General features: G+C 38.7%; 1 protein-coding gene across 1 annotated transcript in view; it reads left to right on the top strand.

The window, feature by feature from the left end:
• LOC145996710 (guanylate-binding protein 7-like) overlaps window positions 1-24,400 on the top strand; it is a 339,895-nt gene that overhangs the window by 43,500 nt on the left and 271,995 nt on the right. The window contains exon 3 of the mRNA XM_083133231.1: window positions 1,662-1,796. Within this exon, the coding sequence (XP_082989357.1) occupies window positions 1,662-1,796 (135 nt within the window). The remainder of the gene's footprint in view (window positions 1-1,661; window positions 1,797-24,400) is intronic.

Below are 24,400 nucleotides of genomic sequence, written 5' to 3'. Positions count from 1 at the left end.
ATTTGATTTGATGAAGTGCCGACAGCAGAGTCTACTTACTCCCTCGTCGAAAAGATTCTCTCGGGCTCTCATCTTGAGGATACCTCTACTTCTACCCTGAAGATGATGAGAGTGACTTTAGCTCTCGGAAGCTTGGAATCTTTTCCACAACTCACCTGGTCGATGGCCCGAGAGAATCTCTTCGTCATTCGCCGCCAGGAAAGCTTCAAGTCATACTTCTACTCCCTCGTGTTTACCTCCAATCTTTTCGCTTAACTGCCTAAATCCACGGATAGGGTGTGTCTGAAAACGGTGCAAAGATATCCGACAACAAATATTTGTTCCCTATGACTCTATCTCATGTTCAAGCCAAAAGTCACACAAAGATTGTCGCCTTTTCCGAAGACACCGCATTTACAACTTTGAATTCCATGCCATTCTTTTCAAAACCGGAAGTGCAGTCCCCTCCCGCACCAAAGAAGCAAATAAATGTAAATATCCGGCGAATAGCGCCCAAGGTGATAAGTTTCAAACACAAGGTACTGTTGCGTTGAAAAAGAACCTAAAATACATATTATGAAGAGCAATTTCAGTTGATACTTTGGCCAGCATTGTTCAGCAGTAATTCGCCGAAATCAGAAGTGTCTAGATGCCAATAATGCTTACTTTTAGCACCTGTTGTAATTATCAACATGAATTATAGTAATCCTTTAATGTCAGTATAAATTTAGCGATAAAGTTTTTATTCAGTTTTTCTTGGCACAGCAATTAAGGCACGCTAATCTTGTGCATGTTACATCTTATGGCCTCTCTTCAAGTTATGTTGTATTTTACAAACTAACGCAATTTGAAGCCACCTAGTCCACACACTGTCTGCAAGAAGAAGACGATTTTCATGAAACGAATCAGCCTTTTAGTTCGTGTTTTTCATACCAGAGTTAGCTTCACATATGCACATAAACTTCTCAATATTCACGCAAGTACTTAAGGAATGGCTATTGACTATAACTCGTTTAACATGTTCAACTCATGTGATTATCTGCCGGTCTCCATGGCGGAGTGGTTAGCACATCGCGTTACGACGCCAGGTGTCCCGTGTTCGAATCCGACTTGCGCATGGGTATTTGTGAGTGTCAATTCATCAATTTCGTCATATTATCACTCATCCCCATCTTTGCAATTAGTCAGAATTGGCATAAAAGCGAAGTAAAATAAACCAACTCAATCAATCAATCAGTCACGTGACTATCTGTATGTGCCCTTCTTGTCTACTGTTTGCATTTTTTTAGTGAATTTTGATTGTGTATTTTGCATATTTTATGCTGTGCACTCTTGCTGCATGCAGAAAGCACCATTGTTAAATCTACTCGCCTATAGGATCATGCCTAAAACTGTGAGCCCTATTAAGCATGAGAGACTGGCTGCAGACTGAAAGCCTGGTGACGCATGGAAGGAAATGGAAGGTGAAGTGGTATGGAAATATTCAGTGTTTTGAAGATGTCATAGCAACAATGAAATTAAAATTATTCATTACAGGTTAATTTATTTGTGTGCTTGTGTAAATAGGCTGTAGTTACCACTGAATGAAAGATTGATTTGCATCATCTTCTCCAGACAACTTCATGTATTTTATTGTACGATATGTATTTCTACTCTCTTTTGATGTTTCATTTATTTTCCAGGCCACAAACAGTGGGTTTGGAGACAAAACCGTGTCTCTGTCTGGTTTTGAATGGAAGTCAGGATCAGTGGGAGTAACAAAGGGAATGTGGATATGGCCAGAGGTTTTCCTTCTAGACACTGGTTCTGGAGAAAAGGTATGCTAATTCATAGTCAATTGATCCAATGGATCTTTCAACTTTTCATGCAACAATTTTAAAAACTAGAACACAGAAATATGATCCCTGCGCTTCCTAAAATTTCTGTGCATCCAGATTAGAGCAAAAATGAAACTTTTAGTTATGAGGCCAGAGATGTGCTCAAAATAGGATTCGTCATATTTATTAAACTATAGAGATTGATTCTCTATTCTTGACAAGAATGTTAGAATAACAGATGTATTGTATCTTGACAAGATATAAAATAAACATTGTACAAACTGAAAAGAAAGCAAATGAATGGATTATTTTGCTTGAAACTATGGAAATTGTATGTAGTCAATATAAAATATGTGCTAACAGTAAATATATACTGTATATATCAAACATGGAAAATAAACATTGCATTTTTGACCATTACACACCACAATTGCAAAGATAATACAAAGTGACATTGACTTCAGCATCAAAAGATGATGTGCATTTACATACAAGTACATCCCTGCTGATTATAAATCACTACAATGCAGTAGATTTATAATTGCCACTAATTGGGGAGGAGGATTTCCTTCATTTTTTGCCCTTCACTATGGCCTCTTCATCAGTGGCGAAGCATAGAGTTGCTAACAGGGTGGGCACAAAAGTGCGATAATATCCAATAGGATAGTTGCTTGACTCTGAAAAAAAGGAGTTATGTCATGGAGAGTGTTTCAATGTCTCTCCAATCGGCTTCTTTACTTGCCAGTGGCGTGACGCTATCAAAAGTGTTGTTACCGGCCATCAGTACGATAAATATGTCTGTTAGACGTTATCTCCTTCCGCCCACCAGATGTCATCGATCTAGATTTTTGAACATTTCATTGTTTTTTTCCAACCCCTGATTGATTTATGCGCATACCTCTAGAAAGAACTATGATGGCAACACGACAGGTTACTATGCAACATATAAACAGGATATAATAAATGTAGTTACTTGAGACAATATAATCCCAATTTTTAGGCGCGATTTAGCTCCTTTCTGCCAATCCAATGTGACAACACTGGCCTGTTCCACCAGACCTGAACCGGGCATGGCCCGCACGAATAACTCCATAACACTCTTTGTACTAAACCCAAAAAACGTTTTCCCTTGCATTCCTAGGCATGCGCAAACCCTCTGATTAAAGGGGGTGGGGCAAAAGCATTAATGAAAGTTCAGTCAGGAAAGAAAAACCTAATTTTATCTCACTGTTCTAGTTTTGTTGCATTGATATATATATGTGTGTGTATATATATATATATATATATATATATATATATATATATATATATATATATATATATATTGATGAGGTATAATGGGTTAAATTGAGTCACACTTCAATATATAGATATTATTTAAATACATTACATATACATAATCAACTCATCCGGCCCATAAATGTGCGTGCTCCTTTTCCTCCGAACAATTGTGCATGCATTTAAGACAAAATTATTTAGCAGCCACAGTACTTAGTTGATCTTACTTCACTCTCAATTTACGATGCATTAGAGAAAACAATGAAATTGCGAGCGAAACGAGCAAGAAAATTTAGATCTAAATTATTGCAAACTGAAATCAATATTCATTTGATAAATTTCAAAATTTCGTAGGGCGCCATGGTATTCATTCTTACAATTTTTTTCATTCATATCGTTCGGCCAACTCCCGATAAAATGTGTGCCTCGCCTGCAGGTGCTCTTAAGAAACACGTGCAAACTAATGCCATTTTGAGTATCATTTCTTGCTTTCTTTAACTTCAATGCTGACATCCCTTGCCCACCTTGAATTTATTTCCGTCCAAGGTTAGGGGGGATCAATGTCCCCCTGTGGTCGCGCCACTGCATCTCCTTCCTCCAAAGTTGCTTTGAATTATTATTGGCTTCAAAATACTTCATTTCTTTAAGAGTACAATATCGTTTAATAACGGCAATAAGACATCTACACTAAGGGCCTCCCCAGCTTATGAAAATGTCTAGTAATTTATAGTTTCCTTCAACACATACATGAACTACTAGAAGTTACGATATTTTTAAGGAACAAGTCATATTTTGATCAACGTTGTTATGATAGGCTCTTCAATCTTGAAATGTTTCTGATAAATGCAAACAAATAATTATAATGAATATTACAGCACACTGTAGCCAACGTCGTGCTTCCAAAAGTTATTTTCAAATTGTTTGAAACGATAGTGAAAACAATAGGACAATTTTAATAATCATACATTATAAACTGTACCATACGCCGAAAAAAAAGATTGGCCGAGTGGAGACTCGAACGTGTGATCAAAATGATAGTCTGAGTTTATAAGTTGGACGCCTTAACCAACTACTCTAGATTTCTCTCTTCTCCTTCAATCTCTCTCTACACTGCACATGCTTTTTCGGGCTCGCTTGGCAGATACCGCATGGCACGTTTCGTCCGGCAAATTCTTGCAACTTTACATTTCGCGAGAGACCTGTTGACATATTTACCCCATAAATTACAGTTTGGTTTGTGGCCATGAATATTTTTATGTCCTTACGTATGATTGTTGTAGGAATGTAAGCAGCTCGTACAAGCCAAAAGCTGAGTCGGCAAAACTGCCAGGATCATCGACAGTGTTACAAACTGTGAAGAACTCGCAACTATTTGCAGTTTCATTGTCGACATGGTAGGGCACGTAATAAAGAACAACACGCGTGTTGCTTAAGTGACCAAACACCCAATTACCATTGTGTTCATTGCTGGCTATATATGCGTTTTGTCTGTGCATGTTTGTGTGCGCGCATATTTGTGTACTTTTTTTTTTTAATTTCAGAATTCATTTTATGCAAAAATTCAGCACGTAATGTTTATCAATTTGAAAATATTATTTTTTTACCCTTAAAACCCCAAGCTTTTTTGCACACAGAAACGACCAAGGTGGGTCCACTGGGACCCCTATTCGCTTTCTATGGTTTAGAGATAATTTTTTTTCTATATTTATGCAACATTTTATTATAACTTCTGAAAACTGTCCTTAAACATAAAATATGTAATATTTACATAACGTAAATCTGTTGTTTTTAGTATTTCTAGTGACAATTAAAATATTATTCTGTCATAATGAAATGACATTTCTATACGATACTATGAGTACGTAGTTTGTATTCCACATAGATTTGTCATTTTGCACTCGTTTTCCCTGAAAACCTTCCGTCCAAAGCGTTCGCGCAACTTCCCTGCCGCTATCGGTGTTCGGGGCAGTGTTGCCAGGTCAGATTTGAAAAATTCGCGAGATTGTTCCTTGGGAAACCAGAAGATCTGCTACAAAATCCGATGATCTAATAGTAGCGGATGAACGGCGAAAGGGCGGCATAGGCGTGCGCACTGGGGGGGGGGGGCAAGGGGAGTGGCGCGCATTGTTTACGGTGTAAACGTCACAGATACTTTTGTAACAATGGTGCTAAACCCAGAACTCTGTGCTTGGCGAAAATAAACCGAAGATCTCCATTTCAGGAGTGGACATGTTTCAAACAAAAGAAAGTAAACCGTCCGAAGGAACCGACCAACATCTTTCATCTCTTCCGCATTTTCCGGTTAGAGCGTGCGTGGAAAACACCCTCAAATTTGCCCTTTCTCAGCACCGACACAAGGGGTTTGTGATGCCTCTATTATCGCGAAGAATTTTTATGACAGGAAATGGTAGAAAGTTGTGTTCACAGATGAAGCTAACGTGCCGCCTTTCGTTGTCGGTGATTTTCCACAATCTTTCAAGTCGAATGCTAACAATAACAAATCAATTTGTCTTGTGCTGGTGTTCGGTGTACAGCTATCGATAGGGGTGGGCACGCGTTCTGCACCATAATGAGAAAATGCATTACGTATGTGAAATATATTTGGTGAATTAGACAGCATGTCTTCCTCAATAATTCAAGATAGCAACGCTTATGCTAGGGTGCCACCCATCCTCCCCATCTGCTAGAAATACACACACACACCCACAAACACATACATGTATAACATAATTTGCCCACGCTACGAAGTCAGTGTTTCTACCTCGTAAGGCAAGTACATTTCACTGTGTTTGTGTCACTTCATCCATTTCATCAGTATTTCTTTCATCCATATTGTCGTACTTACCCGTAGAGGCACAAAAGCGACGTAAAATAACTAAAATAGAAATAGAGTTTTGGGGTGGGATAAAATACAGCCATATAAAAATAGTAATGTAGTAAAAGTAATAAAATAATGTCCTAGCACAATTGAGTAGCGTTTGATTTGATTTTGATTTGGTGTTTTAAGTCCACTTTATGCACAGTAAGGCTAATCGGGACTGGACCTACAGTTTAAAGTGGGATCCGAACCACTTGTGCCTCCACCGGGTATCGAACCCGGGACCCCTTGATTACAAGGCGACGACGATACCACTGCGCCATCGGGGAGGCCCGTGAGTAGCGTTTGACATAATTTCACAGTTCAAACAGCACTTTTCACGGCTGAGTGAAGTTCCACTCCACTTCTCCCCTCCATGTTCAAGTAAGATGAGCAGGAAACGTGTTTTTAAGCTGGCCGTTGGAGGTTCCATAGAAATAGTTTATTATGGAATCCTACCGAGAAATCAATAGGTCTGGCAACACTGACGTTGGCCGCTCTGAAGGCTCCTTCCTCCTGTCTTTTTCCCCCACCCGCCAGCGCGATGGGGTCTGCGCAGGTTTCTTTCCTTGTGGTTCCACTATAGTAGTTTAAATTTTCAATGGAAGACGGATAAAATTCAGAATGAGCTATATTTTAAGAAAAATAATTAAAAATTAACTTTATTAAATTTAAATTATTGTACAGGGTGGCTCAAAAAGTCACTTAACACCCCCGGTACAAGGCCACTGCAGCACGCAACATGGAAATGGCGATGACCAATCGTTATCAGACCAAGGGGGAACCACATTGACGCCACCCACGTGGTCGGCGGCGGCCATCTTGATGTCAGCCATCTTGAATTCAACTTCAGAATTTTAAATGGGAAGGGGGTGATATGATATATCAAATCAGGCTAGAATTTCATGAGAAATGTATTGGTGAAGGTTTTTTCGACGTATCTTTAACCAGTAAAAGTTATGACTGAATTCTTGTACCAATTTTCTCCTTTTCGAGGTGTTAGAAAAATGCCTTAAAATTTGTTTAGCGCATCAGTAATGCATCGAGATCAAAGTGATGTCTAGGGAGAGAAGTTCGCATGCTATTGCACACAATTTTAATCGGATACATCCACGAAGAGCTGCGCAGTATGAATGGTTGTCACTAACAATTTACAGTGTGATGCTTCCATTGAAATAAAAGTCCTGCACAGTGACAAGGCTAATGTTTATGTTCATAAGGAAGTTCATAAACAGAATATGCGACCCTTGTCATCTGATAACTAACTTTGGACAGAAACTGCTTCACAACCTTTCCATAGTGTTCTGGTGATCTTCCCTATTGAAAAAAACTCTGTAAAAAGTACCTTCTTCCATAAGCAAAAAAAAAAAAAGTAAAGTGTTCCCCTGTGCCTAGCACCACGCCATGAAGGCGTATAGGGGGTGTGGGGGTAACGCCCCACACTTTCTTGATCCGGTCGTGAGTAGGGGTGATGTGATCAGCACCACGCCCCTGACCGCCTTTACATCCCAGGGTTTCCCCCAGGTACCCATGTTATTCGACGCTGGGTGGGCGCCGGGGCCGCTTCCAACGTTAGAAAAGTTCCCGGATTTGAACCGGCCGGGGATCGAACCCGGGACCTTTAGCATGGTAGTCAGACGCGTTACCGACTTTTTTTTTTCAATTAAAAGGAAATACTCCCTACACGGAGGTATCTCCCCACCATTCACACTTTTTCTCACTTTTACACTTTTCAATTGTTACAGTTTCTCAGTTTCTTATCATCTGGACAAACACAAATGCCCATGTCTTACCCGGGACTCGAATCCGGAACCCCTGGCTTTGTAGCGTGCTCTGCTAACCACTCCGCCACAGAGGTCGACTACTGAGCCACCGCGGCCACCATAAGCAAGGATGAAAAAACCTGTTTATTTAACAAATCCAAGTAGCCCTAAGCATTTAAGGTTCCGTTCATGGAAAATTGACTAACCAATCGTGTTCCACACAGCACGCCACACCATTAACTTACCAGCAAGTAGAATGACAGCACTATGTTCCTACGCGTCAGCAAAAATTTGATGCGCCTGGTGTTATGTTACATCCGGTGTAGCGGGGTACGAGCGATTTTATTGTTGAGTCAGCAGAACGTGTCTGATCACGTTGAAGGCATCGGAAGCGGTGGGGGAGGGGGTCAATGGATTTGTCACGTTGTTTCTTGATGTATGCTAACCTAACACGTGCGTATGTTTGTGTGTGTGTGGAGGAAATGCGCGCGCAACCATTGCGTATGATTCAAAGACATGAAGAAATGATTTAAAGATGGCGCCGAAGGTACTTTACCCCGAAAGCTTAGCGGCTAAGGTTATTTCTCTGTAAAACAAGAGGCATCGAGGGTTCGATTCCTGGTAGAGTCAATATTGATTGATTTGATAGATTGAGTTAGTTTTTTAAGTCCGTTTTATGCACGGCAAAACTAATCAGGATTGGAGCTACAGTTGAAAAGTGGTGATTCGGACCACTATGTGCCTCCACCGAGTATCGAATCTGGGACCCCTTGATTACAAGTCGACGATGTCAATATTGAATGGTCTCGATTAGCCTGGGTGTAAATAAAGGCAACAAAATGTTTGAGTTCGAAAATCGATTTGGGTTAGTGGTTAATGTTGTCATCTGGCAATGAAGAGGTCGCGGGTTCGATTCTCTAGGTAGTTAAATTAGGCCAATTGTTTAGTCCCGCCATTATAGGTCCCCGATTAGTCCATCTGTGCATAAATAGTGTTTGAATAAAATCAATATGGCGGCCTTGGGTTAGTGGTTAATGTTGTCGCCTGGTAATGAAGAGGTCGCGGGTTCGATTATCTAGGTAGTTAAATGAAGCCAATTATTTTGTCCCGCCATTATAGGTCCCGATTAGTCCATCTGTGCATAAATAGTATTTGAATAAAATCAAAATGGCGGCCGCGTTTTGTGTTTAGCGGCGGCGGCGGCGGCGGCGACCGGGGCGCGGCGCGGGGCGGAGCGGCGCGGGTCGGGGCGGCGCGGGTCGGGGCGGGGGCGGCGCGGCGCGGGGGGTGTTTTTTTTCCGCGAGATGTTTCAACCAAGTGGTTGAGGGTTCGATTCCCAATGTTGGTGAAAATTGGATATTCAATTGTATTTGTTTAAAAGTTCCGATTAGCTTTTTTGTGCACAAAGAGAAAATGAACTAATTGGAAATAGGATGTTTATGCTGTAATGAAAAGGTCCCGGGTTCGATTCACAATGTCAAATTGGCTGATAATGATGTTTTTTTTTTAAAAAAAAAAGAAGTGTGTTGAGTCCCCATTAGTATTTAGGCAGGAACAGATATTAAAAATCAAAACAAAATGCCTTTTGATTACAACGCAAAGACTTTACCGCTAATGTATAAAGATAAATTAGAATCTGTTGTTTTGCCGTGTGGGGCCCTAGTACCGATTAGCTTAAATGCATAAAGAGTAGGTAAAATAAGCAAGATGGCCGTCACTATTGTTTTGTGATCAAAGAGGAGTCACAGGTTCGATTCAATCAAAGGAGGCAAGATTCTATGTTTCAATTCCATGTAAAAGTCTAAAGTTATGTTTCGATTAACCTCAATGCATAAAGAGGAATTAAACAAAAACAAGCAAAATGGCGACAGATGTGATAAAAGAAAAATTGAATTAGTTTTTTATAGTGACAAGAAAAAATAGCGAATCATTGTTAGAAATAGAATGAAAATAAAGATACTTGCCTTTGCGTGTCCAGCGCTGTGCAGAAAAGCTCTCATGCTTTATCTCCGACAAGTCCACAATATACATTTTTTTTATTGTATAGTTAATTATTAATGTTGTTATTAACACAGATTCTTACCAGTGTGAAGAAAAGCTCTCATGCTTTATCTCCGACAAATTCACAATACACACTTTTTCATTATATAGTTAATTATTATTGTTGTTATTAACACCGAGTTTTACCAGTGTGAAGAAAAGCTCTCATGCTTTATCTTCGACAAGTCCACAATACACACTTTTTCATTATATAGTTAATTATTAATGTTGTTATTAACGATTGTTACCAGTAAAAATATAAACCATGAGGATTTTTAAAAGGGTGATAAGTGAAAAAAGCCAAGACATATATTTTATCCCTGTTTATTACCAATATTTACAAAATTCAAAAGAGCCGCACACACACACACACACACACACATACATATGTAAAATGTTTATATTGTGTCACCAGTTTATCAGCATGTTATTTAACAAGTTTTTATTCTTCAAGTTTGTTCACTCACCCACATAAGGAATTGTGTCACTATCATATCCATTTTCTGCTGCAACCACTGAATTAAAATGTTTCACTATTTTTTCCACAAGCATGTTCTCGCAAAAAACAAACACTTCTTTGGAAAGTCTTTTTCCGTCGATGTTTTGTATAGACAAAGGCTCAGGTTTTAACATCCATGTAGATGGGAAAGCACAAACTTCTCCTTATTACATGCATGGACAGGGGAAATATCTGTGCAACCGAAACATTGTTCGCGAAGGTCGAGAATGCAAGATTCCACACAGTTTCCAAAATATGATTTCAGATACGGCGACACTGTTTCACACATAACTTTCGCATGCTCGATGCACACAAATATCTTCATAAAGTTCCGCCACGAACTTTCTGCGATGAACACTATCTCCAGGGAACCGTAAGCTGGTTTCTTCCTTATAATGATCTGACGGCGATTGTACAGTGTGGTTATCAGCAATTCATGTTGCTCACTTAGTGGGTAGGAAACACGAGGCTGCTCACCTGGAATAGCGATGTAATTGTCGATTACTGGAAACAATTCCTGAAGAGCGTGCCACTCCTGCAACTGTAGTTCAACACCGGCCGCCCCGCTTCTGTGTAGCCTGACCACAGGTTGGAAATCCAGATGAGAGGAAAGTCCGATTGAGATAACTTTTGTTTTCGAAGCATTCAAATAGTAGACGTGATCGAATAATATCGACTGGCGTATAAGACTAGTTACTTGTTTTTGTTCTTCAGGTAAATGCTGATCGCTCTCTTTCTGAAGAACCCCTTTGAAATTAGTGTACGGTTGAAATCTTTTTTTCAGCGGCATCGAAATAGAGGATTCCATGACTAAGAACTGCGAGATACTGCATGTCGCAGCGTGCAGGTATACATTTGAAGAAATGCGTGGGTGTGTTTTTGAGACGCATGCGCGCGTAGCAAACCAAGCATGTGCTGGACAAAAAAGGTGGAGGGGGCGGGGCATTACAAAGATCAATGGTGAGAGAAAAATCAGCAGAATATCATAAACGTCATATTGAGGAAATATTGGATAACAAATATTAATTAATTTAATTAAAGCATCAACCGCATTGTCGATCTGAAATTAGGTTTATAGACAGGGGGCAAAATGGAAAATATCGACGATGTTCTAGTATTGGATTGTTTCTGTATTTCCATCGGTATAATCCTCCACCACATTTGAAGCATACTGTTTTATCCTCTTTTTGAATGTAAAATAATCCTGCTTCGGACAGAGCTTCTACAAACGGGAATTCTTTTGATTGCCAGTTTCTGAAAGAGGACAATCTAGCATTGAAAGATCCCATCTCTGGATATTGCGTCATTGTTCTGTAAAGACACAAAACAAGATAAATATTATAAGTAAGCTGTTGTAAACTGTAACGCTACAAAATTATTAATATACTATTAGGACTATATGTAACTTGTATAAAATTTCAAACAGTATTTACTGTCAATATTTTCTAGTATACGTACCGAGTATTATAAATTTAATTTACGAGTCAGCAAATAAGTTGTTATAATATTGTCGTTTTTTATCGGTACTGGGAATAAAATTTGAAATTTATGCATGGGTTTACCAGAGGCTCTATGGAATAAATACAGAAAACAGTAATGCCCACAGTACACAGACCCGTAACTTTGTATCTGATGAGTGTTGTACGTATAGAATTTAGAGTTATTTTCCAAAAATCGCAAATGGTTATGCACATGTGGAGGTTTTCCGTAACTATCAAAAAATTCCCCCCGGGAGTTACTGTCTATGTAAATTGCTACCCAGTGCTTCCCGGGGCTATCTTTGGGATCTGTATTTACAATCAACGCTGCTGGTAGTTCCACATGTACAGGTAATTCATTAGCTGCGAAAACCCCAACATGATGATTGTCAAAGGCTCTATTTGATATTAACCCGTGAAGCAAATTTAAAGTCGACAGCATTGCTGGACACTAAATAGTAATATTGTGCAACTCACCTTTTTATACTTCAAAGTAGACGGTACACGTCACAGTAGATTCAAGAACCAATTTGATCTGGGCCACCAAGCTGTTTATCGTTGTTGAAACAATGGAGAGCTATCTAACACAACGCTGATGCTCGGAATATGTAGGCGGGGTTTACAAACGCGCATGCGTACAATGCTATCTGGCATTTGTTGTGCTGTTGTAAAATGAATTTTGTACTATAAGAAAATTGTCTGTATGTGTGTGTGTGTATATATATCTATATATACAGACACACACGCATATTTATTTATTGATGAAGTGTATATATATATATAATACAATACAATATAATATATATATATATATATATATATATATATATATATATGTAATTTGAAGATACAACATATCAGTAAAATCTAACAACTAGAAAAATATTCATAACATTCGACTTTTATATTATATGTAATTTAAAACATTCTTCACAGTTTGAGAAATGGAGTGCTTGTGGAAACACCCGTTCTCTGCAATATTGGCTGGTCCATCAGGATGTGGAAAGACATATTTTGTGAAGCATTTTCTCCAGTGTTTACCCCAAATGGTAAATGTAAAATTCAACAATATTTTGGTGTGCTACGGGGAATGGCAATCTGCATACAATGATTTCCCTGGTTTTGTACAATTTCGGGAAGGAATGCCTAATATTGACCAATTTGTGCCAAATTCTGGACCTCATCTTATTATTATCGATGATCAGATGAGGGAATGCGATCAAAGAGTCACAGATTTATTTACAAAAGGGTGTCATCATCGTGATATTAGTCTTTTCTTTATCACTCAAAATCTATTCCATCAGGGAAAAGGGAATAGGGATATATCTTTAAATAGTCATTATATTGTATGCTTCAAAAATCCAAGAGACAGAGCCCAAATTAATTATTTATCTAGACAAGTATACCCGGAGAATCCAAATTTTATAAAAGATGATTTACAATGCCACCGCTGAACCCCATGGATATTTGCTGTTTGATCTGAAGCAGAACACTCCGGAAGAAGTACGTTTTCGGTCGCGGATATTTCCCGACGATGATATCAATTATGTATATATTCCTACAAAAAAAGCAAGCATAATCACTAGTCGTTTATTCTGTCATCATGTCTCCAAGAGTGAAACACGCTAAAGTGCTCCAAGTTTTGTCGGATGCTAAACCAGCACTTCGCACAGCGATATTACAAGCTGCTGATTCTTCCTTAGTTAATTCAATCTGTGAGTGTTGTTACAATGTTCTAAAAGGGAATGTTCCTCTTTCAACACCTCAGAAAACAAGATTGAGCCGGTACAAGAAGGTGATACGTAATCTCTCTGCCAAAGGACACTCTACAAAGCAGAAGAAACAGATACTAGTGCAACACGGAGGATTTTTACCTGCGTTATTAGCCCCTTTAATAGGAGGTGTGTTATCAAGTTTATTTAAGTGAAAAAGAAATCTGAACATGGAGCATGCCAAAAAAATGGTTCTACTACCTCAAGAATTTATGGATAATAAGAGACATCCTGTTATGTCTGCACCGTCTACATCCTTATCGCAATTGGATGAGGATATGCAAGTAATTTTGAATCTCAAAGGTCTTTCGGATGATGAAAAATGGAATCGTTACAGTATTGTGCTCCAAAAATTTCTGTCTATTACTCGAAAACAAAGAGAACCTGTGTCGCTACCGATTACAGAATCTACTGAGAAGTTGACTGATATGAAAGAAGAAATTCTAGCTGCTACACCTAGCATGTATCGTAGAAAAGCCGAACTGTTGTATGAACGTCTTTTACATAATAGTAATATTGATTGGGATAAATATGGGGCAGTTTTTATTAACAATAATAAAATTGAAGGCTCAAATATTGTCGATCTAGTATCGGATATAATTCGACCACGAAAAACAAGCAATCCTGTTGGGTGGCAACTATTCAATAGAGCTCTAGCGTTATCTAATATTCCTCAAGAATATATAGGTAACCCCCGGAGACAGGAGTTTATTCAACAGATTGTTTTTGGCAACCCCGGACGCCATGTTCCGCTGTCCGGAGCTAACCAAGAAGAGGCACAAGAATTAACAGAAGCAGAAGAAGAAGAAGAAGAAAAGGAACCAATTTCTTTTGTATCATCATTTCCAGGGCACAAACGTAAACGTACTGTTCCAGTTTGGTCAAGATACAAACCATGAGCGAAAAAATATTAGAGAATATCTGGTACAATCCATCTCATCCAGCATCCTATTCTACAGCTTCAACACTATGGAAAGCTGTAAAAAAATCCATACCATTGTCAACAATCAAACATTGGTTGACAAAGCAAACTGCATACACTTTGCATAGACCTGTAAAGCGTCGATTTCCGAGAAACTTTTATTTTGTGCATAATATCGATGACCAATGGCAGGCTGACTTGAATGACATGCAGAGTTTGCGGAATCACAACAAAGGGTACAGATATATACTCACAGTTATCGATATTTTTAGCAGGCATGCTTGGGCTGTCCCTGTAAAAAATAAAACTGGTGTATGTATAAAAAAGGCTTTCCAGCAAATTTTCAAACAAAGCAAAAGAAAACCTTTGAAATTACAAACTGACAAAGGCCGTGAGTTTACCAACAGTATTGTGCAGGAATATCTCAAAAAACAAAATGTAATTTATTTTACAACAAAGAATCATGATATTAAAGCTAGTATTGTTGAAAGATTCAACAGAACTTTAAAGGAACGCATGTGGAAGTATTTTACTAAGCAAAGAACCAGCTGTTATGTTAATGTACTCCCAAAGCTTTTGAAAGCTTATAATCATAAAATTCACTCGAGTATTAAAATGGCACCAGCAGATGTTACTCCTGAGAAGGTTTTGAAAGTATGGCACAATATGTATGACAAAAAACTCAAATCTGATTCATCTCCACTATTGTCATTGAAGATGCCATTCAAAATAGGAGATACAGTGAGAATAACAAAAAACAAAAAACGCTTTGACAAAGGTTACATGGAAAATTGGACAAGAGAAATATTTGTGGTGGAACGTATTTTGAAAAGAAATCCTCAAGTGTATGAATTAAAAGATCTACAAGGACATAAAATCGATGGAACATTTTATGCGGAAGAGTTGCAATTTGTCCGCTTACCGGATATGCATGAAATTGATAAAATCCTTGCGACCAAAGGTAAAGGAGCCAGTAAAAAGTTGTTAGTTCATTGGAAAGGTTACTCCAGATTATTTGACAGTTGGATTAGCGCATCGTTTTTGGAGTCAAAAAAAGAGAGAGAGAGGCATAAATTTTTGTAGGTATTCTCATCAGTGGTACAAATAACCTTCATAACACATCATGAGAAAAGCAAACGCTTTCTACCTTACTTTGCCTAGTAACAGTTCCATGAAATATTTCCCAAGTAATACTCTAACTAATTACACCACAAAGCTTCAGAACCGTGTGGAGTTGGACACCAACAAATGGGAGATGGCATTGGTAGAAGTGCATTATCCTTATTCAATACTAAACATTACAAGATTTAACAACTATATTCAATATAAATCTATGGATGATGTCAAATGGAACGAACTTCGAATATCCGAAGGCTATTACGCATCTATAAACAGCATTGTTGCAGAAATCAATAAATATTCTGAAACATTAAATTTTAGTCTCCGAAATCATCCTGCGTACAAACATGTGACTGTTGATATATCTACCAAGCAGAGAAACATAAATGTACGATTGTCACCTCAACTGGCACGGATATTAGGTTTTAAACCGACCGATGATCTATCAGAAGTAAAAATTGGACGCTCGCCTCCAAATGTTGTGAGAGAAATTCCTTCCCAGATGTATATTTACACAGATATTGCGGAATCACATATGGTGGGAGATGCTGTCGCCCCTCTATTACGTATTATAAACATTAATCCTATGGAACATACTTTTGGAAGTGATGGTGTGCAAATTTTCGATTCACCACATTACATCCCAGTGCAGAAACATAATTTCGAACAAATAGAAATTGACTTAAGGGATAGCACTGGTGCACACATCCCATTCTCCTTCGGACTAGTGTGTTTGAACCTTCATTTTAGACGTTGTGGTGAAAAGCTCTGATTATGAATGACCCATATTTTCAATACTACCATCAACAAGCTGGATCTGGTGTAGGTAACATATATTACGGTGCTGCCTATCAAAAAGGACATGGCATTGGAAGTTTTCTTGGAGGACTTTTTCGGTCAGCTTTGCCTCTTATCAAAAAAGGAGCGAAAGCTGTAGGGAAAGAAATGTTAAAAACAGGGGTAAATGTGTTAGGTGATGTTGTAGACAAAACACCCCTAAAACAGTCACTACAATCCAGAATTTCGGATGCCAGATCAAATCTTAAAAGAAAAGCTGAAACAAAGCTCAAGGAAATGATTGGTTCAGGTTATCAGGGGCATAAACATTTCAAAAGGAATCACTCTGCTTCGGGACAGCGAACTGGAAGGATCGCTCAGAGAAAGAAGAGATCCAGTGCCAATACAAACACCAAGAAAACAACCAAACGCAACCGTAAGAAAATTCAAATAACATCAGATATTTTTGATTAGATATGGCGCTAAATAGGGAGAAATCATGTGAGTGTTTTAAAAGTGAATTGGATATTTTCTCGGTAAAACCTACTCAGACAAGCATCTTAGAACACCACACCATCGGATACAAACCTGTTAGTTCCCTGGCAGATAATGCCCCCACCGAGTTTGTAATACCTGGACATGGTGATGATTATATGGATTTAGCACACACAATGTTGAATATAGATGCCAGAATTGTAAAAGCGAATGGTCAGTTATTGCTACCCACAGATAAAACAATTGGACCTGTCAATGATTTTCTCAATGCAATGTTCAGCGAAGTACAAATCTACTTAAATAACAAACTCATCTCGTTTCCATCTCACATGCACCCATACAGGTCTTATTTTGAAAAAGCACTGAACTATGACATATCTGCAAAATCATCTCATCTCCAAAGTGCATTGTGGTACAAGGATACAGCAGGCGCTTTTGATAACGTTTCGGAAGACAACAAAGGCTTTACAAAACGTAACCAACTAACAAAACAGAGTAAAACATTTGATATGTTTGGTTACTTGCATTCTGATATTTTCAATCAAGAGAAATTTTTGATCAATGGAGTGGAAATGCGAATAAAACTGATTCCTTCGAAAAACACTTTCTGCTTGATGGGATTAGATGACAGTGAAGGCAAAGTGGAAATTCTGGATGCTACACTATATGTGAGAAAAGTATCGGTCAGTTCATCCATCAAACTTAGTCACAATCGCATATTGCAAAAACATACAGCAAAATACCCTCTAACAAGAGTACAACTTAAAGCTGTAACTATTCCAAAAGATATTGTTTCAAAAACAATTGACAATGTGATACTTGGACGTCTTCCGAAACGATTAGTTGTGGGGTTTGTTACCAACGATGCATTCAACGGCACACTGTCTACAAACCCATTCAATTTTCAACATTTCAATTACAACTTCTTTACTTTATATGTTGATGGAGTCCAAATTCCCGGCAAACCACTTCAACCAGACTTTGAAAACAACAAGTACATAACAGCATATCACACATTATTCTCTGGAACAGGGATACACTATATGGATGAAGGAAACAATATATCGCGTGAGGAATACCCCCAGGGATACGCATTACTTGTTTTCGATATAACACCAGACGCAGCTGCAAGTGCCATATCCCACTGCAGTCTTCAACGGCAAGGGGCTGTTAGCTTGGAAGTCCACTTCAAATCGGCTTTGGAATCTACTGTGACTTGTGTTATCTACTCTGAATTTGACGCTCTCATGGAAATTAATAATCAAAGAGATATTCATCTGGATTAATTGTATAACAAGGTGAGTTGCACAATATTACTATTTAGTGTCCAGCAATGCTGTCGACTTTAAATTTGCTTCACGGGTTAATATCAAATAGAGCCTTTGACAATCATCATGTTGGGGTTTTCGCAGCTAATGAATTACCTGTACATGTGGAACTACCAGCAGCGTTGATTGTAAATACAGATCCCAAAGATAGCCCCGGGAAGCACTGGGTAGCAATTTACATAGACAGTAACTCCCGGGGGGAATTTTTTGATAGTTACGGAAAACCTCCACATGTGCATAACCATTTGCGATTTTTGGAAAATAACTCTAAATTCTATACGTACAACACTCATCAGATACAAAGTTACGGGTCTGTGTACTGTGGGCATTACTGTTTTCTGTATTTATTCCATAGAGCCTCTGGTAAACCCATGCATAAATTTCAAATTTTATTCCCAGTACCGATAAAAAACGACAATATTATAACAACTTATTTGCTGACTCGTAAATTAAATTTATAATACTCGGTACGTATACTAGAAAATATTGACAGTAAATACTGTTTGAAATTTTATACAAGTTACATATAGTCCTAATAGTATATTAATAATTTTGTAGCGTTACAGTTTACAACAGCTTACTTATAATATTTATCTTGTTTTGTGTCTTTACAGAACAATGACGCAATATCCAGAGATGGGATCTTTCAATGCTAGATTGTCCTCTTTCAGAAACTGGCAATCAAAAGAATTCCCGTTTGTAGAAGCTCTGTCCGAAGCAGGATTATTTTACATTCAAAAAGAGGATAAAACAGTATGCTTCAAATGTGGTGGAGGATTATACCGATGGAAATACAGAAACAATCCAATACTAGAACATCGTCGATATTTTCCATTTTGCCCCCTGTCTATAAACCTAATTTCAGATCGACAATGCGGTTGATGCTTTAATTAAATTAATTAATATTTGTTATCCAATATTTCCTCAATATGACGTTTATGATATTCTGCTGATTTTTCTCTCACCATTGATCTTTGTAATGCCCCGCCCCCTCCACCTTTTTTGTCCAGCACATGCTTGGTTTGCTACGCGCGCATGCGTCTCAAAAACACACCCACGCATTTCTTCAAATGTATACCTGCACGCTGCGACATGCAGTATCTCGCAGTTCTTAGTCATGGAATCCTCTATTTCGATGCCGCTGAAAAAAAGATTTCAACCGTACACTAATTTCAAAGGGGTTCTTCAGAAAGAGAGCGATCAGCATTTACCTGAAGAACAAAAACAAGTAACTAGTCTTATACGCCAGTCGATATTATTCGATCACGTCTACTATTTGAATGCTTCGAAAACAAAAGTTATCTCAATCGGACTTTCCTCTCATCTGGATTTCCAACCTGTGGTCAGGCTACACAGAAGCGGGGCGGCCGGTGTTGAACTACAGTTGCAGGAGTGGCACGCTCTTCAGGAATTGTTTCCAGTAATCGACAATTACATCGCTATTCCAGGTGAGCAGCCTCGTGTTTCCTACCCACTAAGTGAGCAACATGAATTGCTGATAACCACACTGTACAATCGCCGTCAGATCATTATAAGGAAGAAACCAGCTTACGGTTCCCTGGAGATAGTGTTCATCGCAGAAAGTTCGTGGCGGAACTTTATGAAGATATTTGTGTGCATCGAGCATGCGAAAGTTATGTGTGAAACAGTGTCGCCGTATCTGAAATCATATTTTGGAAACTGTGTGGAATCTTGCATTCTCGACCTTCGCGAACAATGTTTCGGTTGCACAGATATTTCCCCTGTCCATGCATGTAATAAGGAGAAGTTTGTGCTTTCCCATCTACATGGATGTACAAAACCTGAGCCTTTGTCTATACAAAACATCGACGGAAAAAGACTTTCCAAAGAAGTGTTTGTTTTTTGCGAGAACATGCTTGTGGAAAAAATAGTGAAACATTTTAATTCAGTGGTTGCAGCAGAAAATGGATATGATAGTGACACAATTCCTTATGTGGGTGAGTGAACAAACTTGAAGAATAAAAACTTGTTAAATAACATGCTGATAAACTGGTGACACAATATAAACATTTTACATATGTATGTGTGTGTGTGTGTGTGTGTGTGCGGCTCTTTTGAATTTTGTAAATATTGGTAATAAACAGGGATAAAATATATGTCTTGGCTTTTTTCACTTATCACCCTTTTAAAAATCCTCATGGTTTATATTTTTACTGGTAACAATCGTTAATAACAACATTAATAATTAACTATATAATGAAAAAGTGTGTATTGTGGACTTGTCGAAGATAAAGCATGAGAGCTTTTCTTCACACTGGTAAAACTCGGTGTTAATAACAACAATAATAATTAACTATATAATGAAAAAGTGTGTATTGTGAATTTGTCGGAGATAAAGCATGAGAGCTTTTCTTCACACTGGTAAGAATCTGTGTTAATAACAACATTAATAATTAACTATACAATAAAAAAAATGTGTATTGTGGACTTGTCGGAGATAAAGCATGAGAGCTTTTCTGCACAGCGCTGGACACGCAAAGGCAAGTATCTTTATTTTCATTCTATTTCTAACAATGATTCGCTATTTTTTCTTGTCACTATAAAAAACTAATTCAATTTTTCTTTTATCACATCTGTCGCCATTTTGCTTGTTTTTGTTTAATTCCTCTTTATGCATTGAGGTTAATCGAAACATAACTTTAGACTTTTACATGGAATTGAAACATAGAATCTTGCCTCCTTTGATTGAATCGAACCTGTGACTCCTCTTTGATCACAAAACAATAGTGACGGCCATCTTGCTTATTTTACCTACTCTTTATGCATTTAAGCTAATCGGTACTGGGGCCCCACATGGCAAAACAACAGATTCTAATTTATCTTTATACATTAGCGGTAAAGTCTTTGCGTTGTAATCAAAAGGCATTTTGTTTTGATTTTTAATATCTGTTCCTGCCTAAATACTAATGGGGACTCAACACACTTCTTTTTTTTTTTAAAAAAAAAAAACATCATTATCAGCCAATTTGACATTGTGAATCGAACCCGGGACCTTTTCATTACAGCATAAACATCCTATTTCCAATTAGTTCATTTTCTCTTTGTGCACAAAAAAGCTAATCGGAACTTTTAAACAAATACAATTGAATATCCAATTTTCACCAACATTGGGAATCGAACCCTCAACCACTTGGTTGAAACATCTCGCGGAAAAAAAACACACCCCGCGCCGCGCCGCCCCCGCCCCGCGCCGCGCCGCCCCGCCCCGACCCGCGCCGCGCCGCCCCGACCCGCGCCGCTCCGCCCCGCGCCGCGCCCCGGTCGCCGCCGCCGCCGCCGCCGCTAAACACAAAACGCGGCCGCCATTTTGATTTTATTCAAATACTATTTATGCACAGATGGACTAATCGGGACCTATAATGGCGGGACAAAATAATTGGCTTCATTTAACTACCTAGATAATCGAACCCGCGACCTCTTCATTACCAGGCGACAACATTAACCACTAACCCAAGGCCGCCATATTGATTTTATTCAAACACTATTTATGCACAGATGGACTAATCGGGGACCTATAATGGCGGGACTAAACAATTGGCCTAATTTAACTACCTAGAGAATCGAACCCGCGACCTCTTCATTGCCAGATGACAACATTAACCACTAACCCAAATCGATTTTCGAACTCAAACATTTTGTTGCCTTTATTTACACCCAGGCTAATCGAGACCATTCAATATTGACATCGTCGACTTGTAATCAAGGGGTCCCAGATTCGATACTCGGTGGAGGCACATAGTGGTCCGAATCACCACTTTTCAACTGTAGCTCCAATCCTGATTAGTTTTGCCGTGCATAAAACGGACTTAAAAAACTAACTCAATCTATCAAATCAATCAATATTGACTCTACCAGGAATCGAACCCTCGATGCCTCTTGTTTTACAGAGCAATAACCTTAGCCGCTAAGCTTTCGGGGTAAAGTACCTTCGGCGCCATCTTTAAATCATTTCTTCATGTCTTTGAATCATACGCAATGGTTGCGCGCGCATTTCCTCCACACACACACAAACATACGCACGTGTTAGGTTAGCATACATCAAGAAACAACGTGACAAATCCATTGACCCCCTCCCCCACCGCTTCCGATGCCTTCAACGTGATCAGACACGTTCTGCTGACTCAACAATAAAATCGCTCGTACCCCGCTACACCGGATGTAACATAACACCAGGCGCATCAAATTTTTGCTGACGCGTAGGAACATAGTGCTGTCATTCTACTCAGCACTAACCATTCAGCTTTGATCTGTCAAAAATGGGTTATCAGATAAAAAGCATCGAATATTCTGTTCATGAACTTCCTTTTGAACATAAACATTAGCCTTGTCACTGTGAAGGACTTTTCATTTAATGGAAGCATCACAGTGTAATTGTTCGCGACAACCATCCATAATGTGAAGCTCTTCACCAATGCATTTCTCATGAAATTCTAGCCTGATTTGATATATCATATCACCCCCTTCCCATTTAAAATTCTGAAGTTGAATTCAAGATGGCTGACATCAAGATGGCCGCCGACCGTGCGGGTCGCGTCAATGTAGTTCCCCCTTGGCCTGGCAACGATTGGTCCTCGCCATTTCCACGTTGCGCGCTGCAGTGGCCTTGTACCGTGGACGTTAAATGACTTTTTGAGCCACCCTGTATTTTTCTTTTTGATGTAAGGCAAACTTCTATTCGCAGCGAACAAAAATGTGTTTTTCAATAGAATATTCAGTACACATTTCTGTTCCATTTTTCAGAGGTTTGTTCGTTTCTGCTTTCTTGCTTCTTTCGATGGACACAAGAAACATCTTTTTAGCAGGTCCTTGCCTACTCGAAGGATTATTGTATGTCTTTACTTCATATTTGCCAAAAAACCTGGCTTGGGCCAGTTGGATACTTTGAAAGTCCAACCCCTATCCTTTGCTAAAGATGTGGAAGCATCAAACTGTAGCTCAGTTATCTCATAAACGTAGATTATCTTCTGTTTGGGTTAGAGTTTTCCCAATTCTGGTAGAGAGTACCCTTGAAGGCACTTGATTTGTATCCTGATCAATTATCTGAAGCATGTCATTACGAAAATACATTTGCAAGCAGTCCTGTTGTCTAGAAACTACTTTCAACTGAGGTAATACAACTCTGTTCAGTTTTAATTTTATAATGTTAAAACTCTCTGTTCTAGTAAACGGGGGAAATGATTCGTATTACAATATTATAATTATTAATCTGTACTTAGGTAAACAGTACTGCTTGATGACTGTGTGCTTTGTAGTTCACCAATCTCACAATCAATCTCCTCTGAGGAAGCCACACTCTCACGATCCACTTCACTCAAGTTTTCGTTTTTAACACTGATTTCCCCCAAACCCACATCATCATCGCATGGCCAAATAATGGTCTAGTAATAGCTGAATGTGTTTAAAGACATATTGCTACTTGCCATTGTGCACAAACAAACACAACAACATTGTCAAAAATCACATTTATAAGCAGTGCTATGTAATGACATTTTGCAACAAAAGTTTGTTAGTTTGTACATCAAGTTCTATTAGGTACACATCAAGTAATCCTTATAATCTGAGATTCAAAACAAGTCTTACAGCTGGATCTATCAATTGTGGTGATTAAATATTTCAGCAAGCTCTTCAGTTTCTTCACTGTGTAGCCTGTGGGGAGTTTGAAACATCGTCACTTGTTCTTACCAAATTGTTTTCATGCAGTGCACGATTATGTTGGGCACCTCAAAAGGGGTACTGTGAAGATGTCAGTATTCTAAACGAGATATTAAAAAATGCCCCCCCCCCCTAATCATGGACGTCCGCAGATTTTTTTCACGGAGGGATAAGCAAGGTATTTTTCCATGGGGCATATGACCCCGATAATAGTGTTGCCCCTTCAAAAAACACCACTTGAATTTGAAATTATCTCATTCCCGCATCTCCATTATAATAATTGATGTAAATTACTGTAACTGAAATCAAATTATAGGTACGTGTGAAATGTATACTTTTAGATTGACATTCGTTTTCTAAGGGTGAAGTGTGGCCATCCTTGTACCCTTTCACCTAGAAATTTAGTGTAGAGGAATCTTATTGCAGTTATTAAACGATATTATATTTTCAAGCTGATGAAAGTTCAAAGCAACTACGGAGTAAGGGGGGGGGTTGCAGTGGACAGAAATCAATTCGGGGGGGGGCAAACATTTAAGTAACAGAAAGCAAGGCTAGCCGAATCTAAGAGTAGCAGGACAAAAGGAGACTCAAGATGGTATTAG

The sequence above is a fragment of the Lepisma saccharinum genome, chromosome 13, assembly GCF_977018435.1.
Source record: "Lepisma saccharinum chromosome 13, izLepSacc3.1, whole genome shotgun sequence".
In the NCBI taxonomy this organism is placed as follows: Eukaryota; Metazoa; Arthropoda; class Insecta; order Zygentoma; family Lepismatidae; genus Lepisma; species Lepisma saccharinum.
The sequence above is the reverse complement of the archived record's forward strand: the minus strand, read 5'-3'. Positions and strand labels throughout refer to the sequence as shown.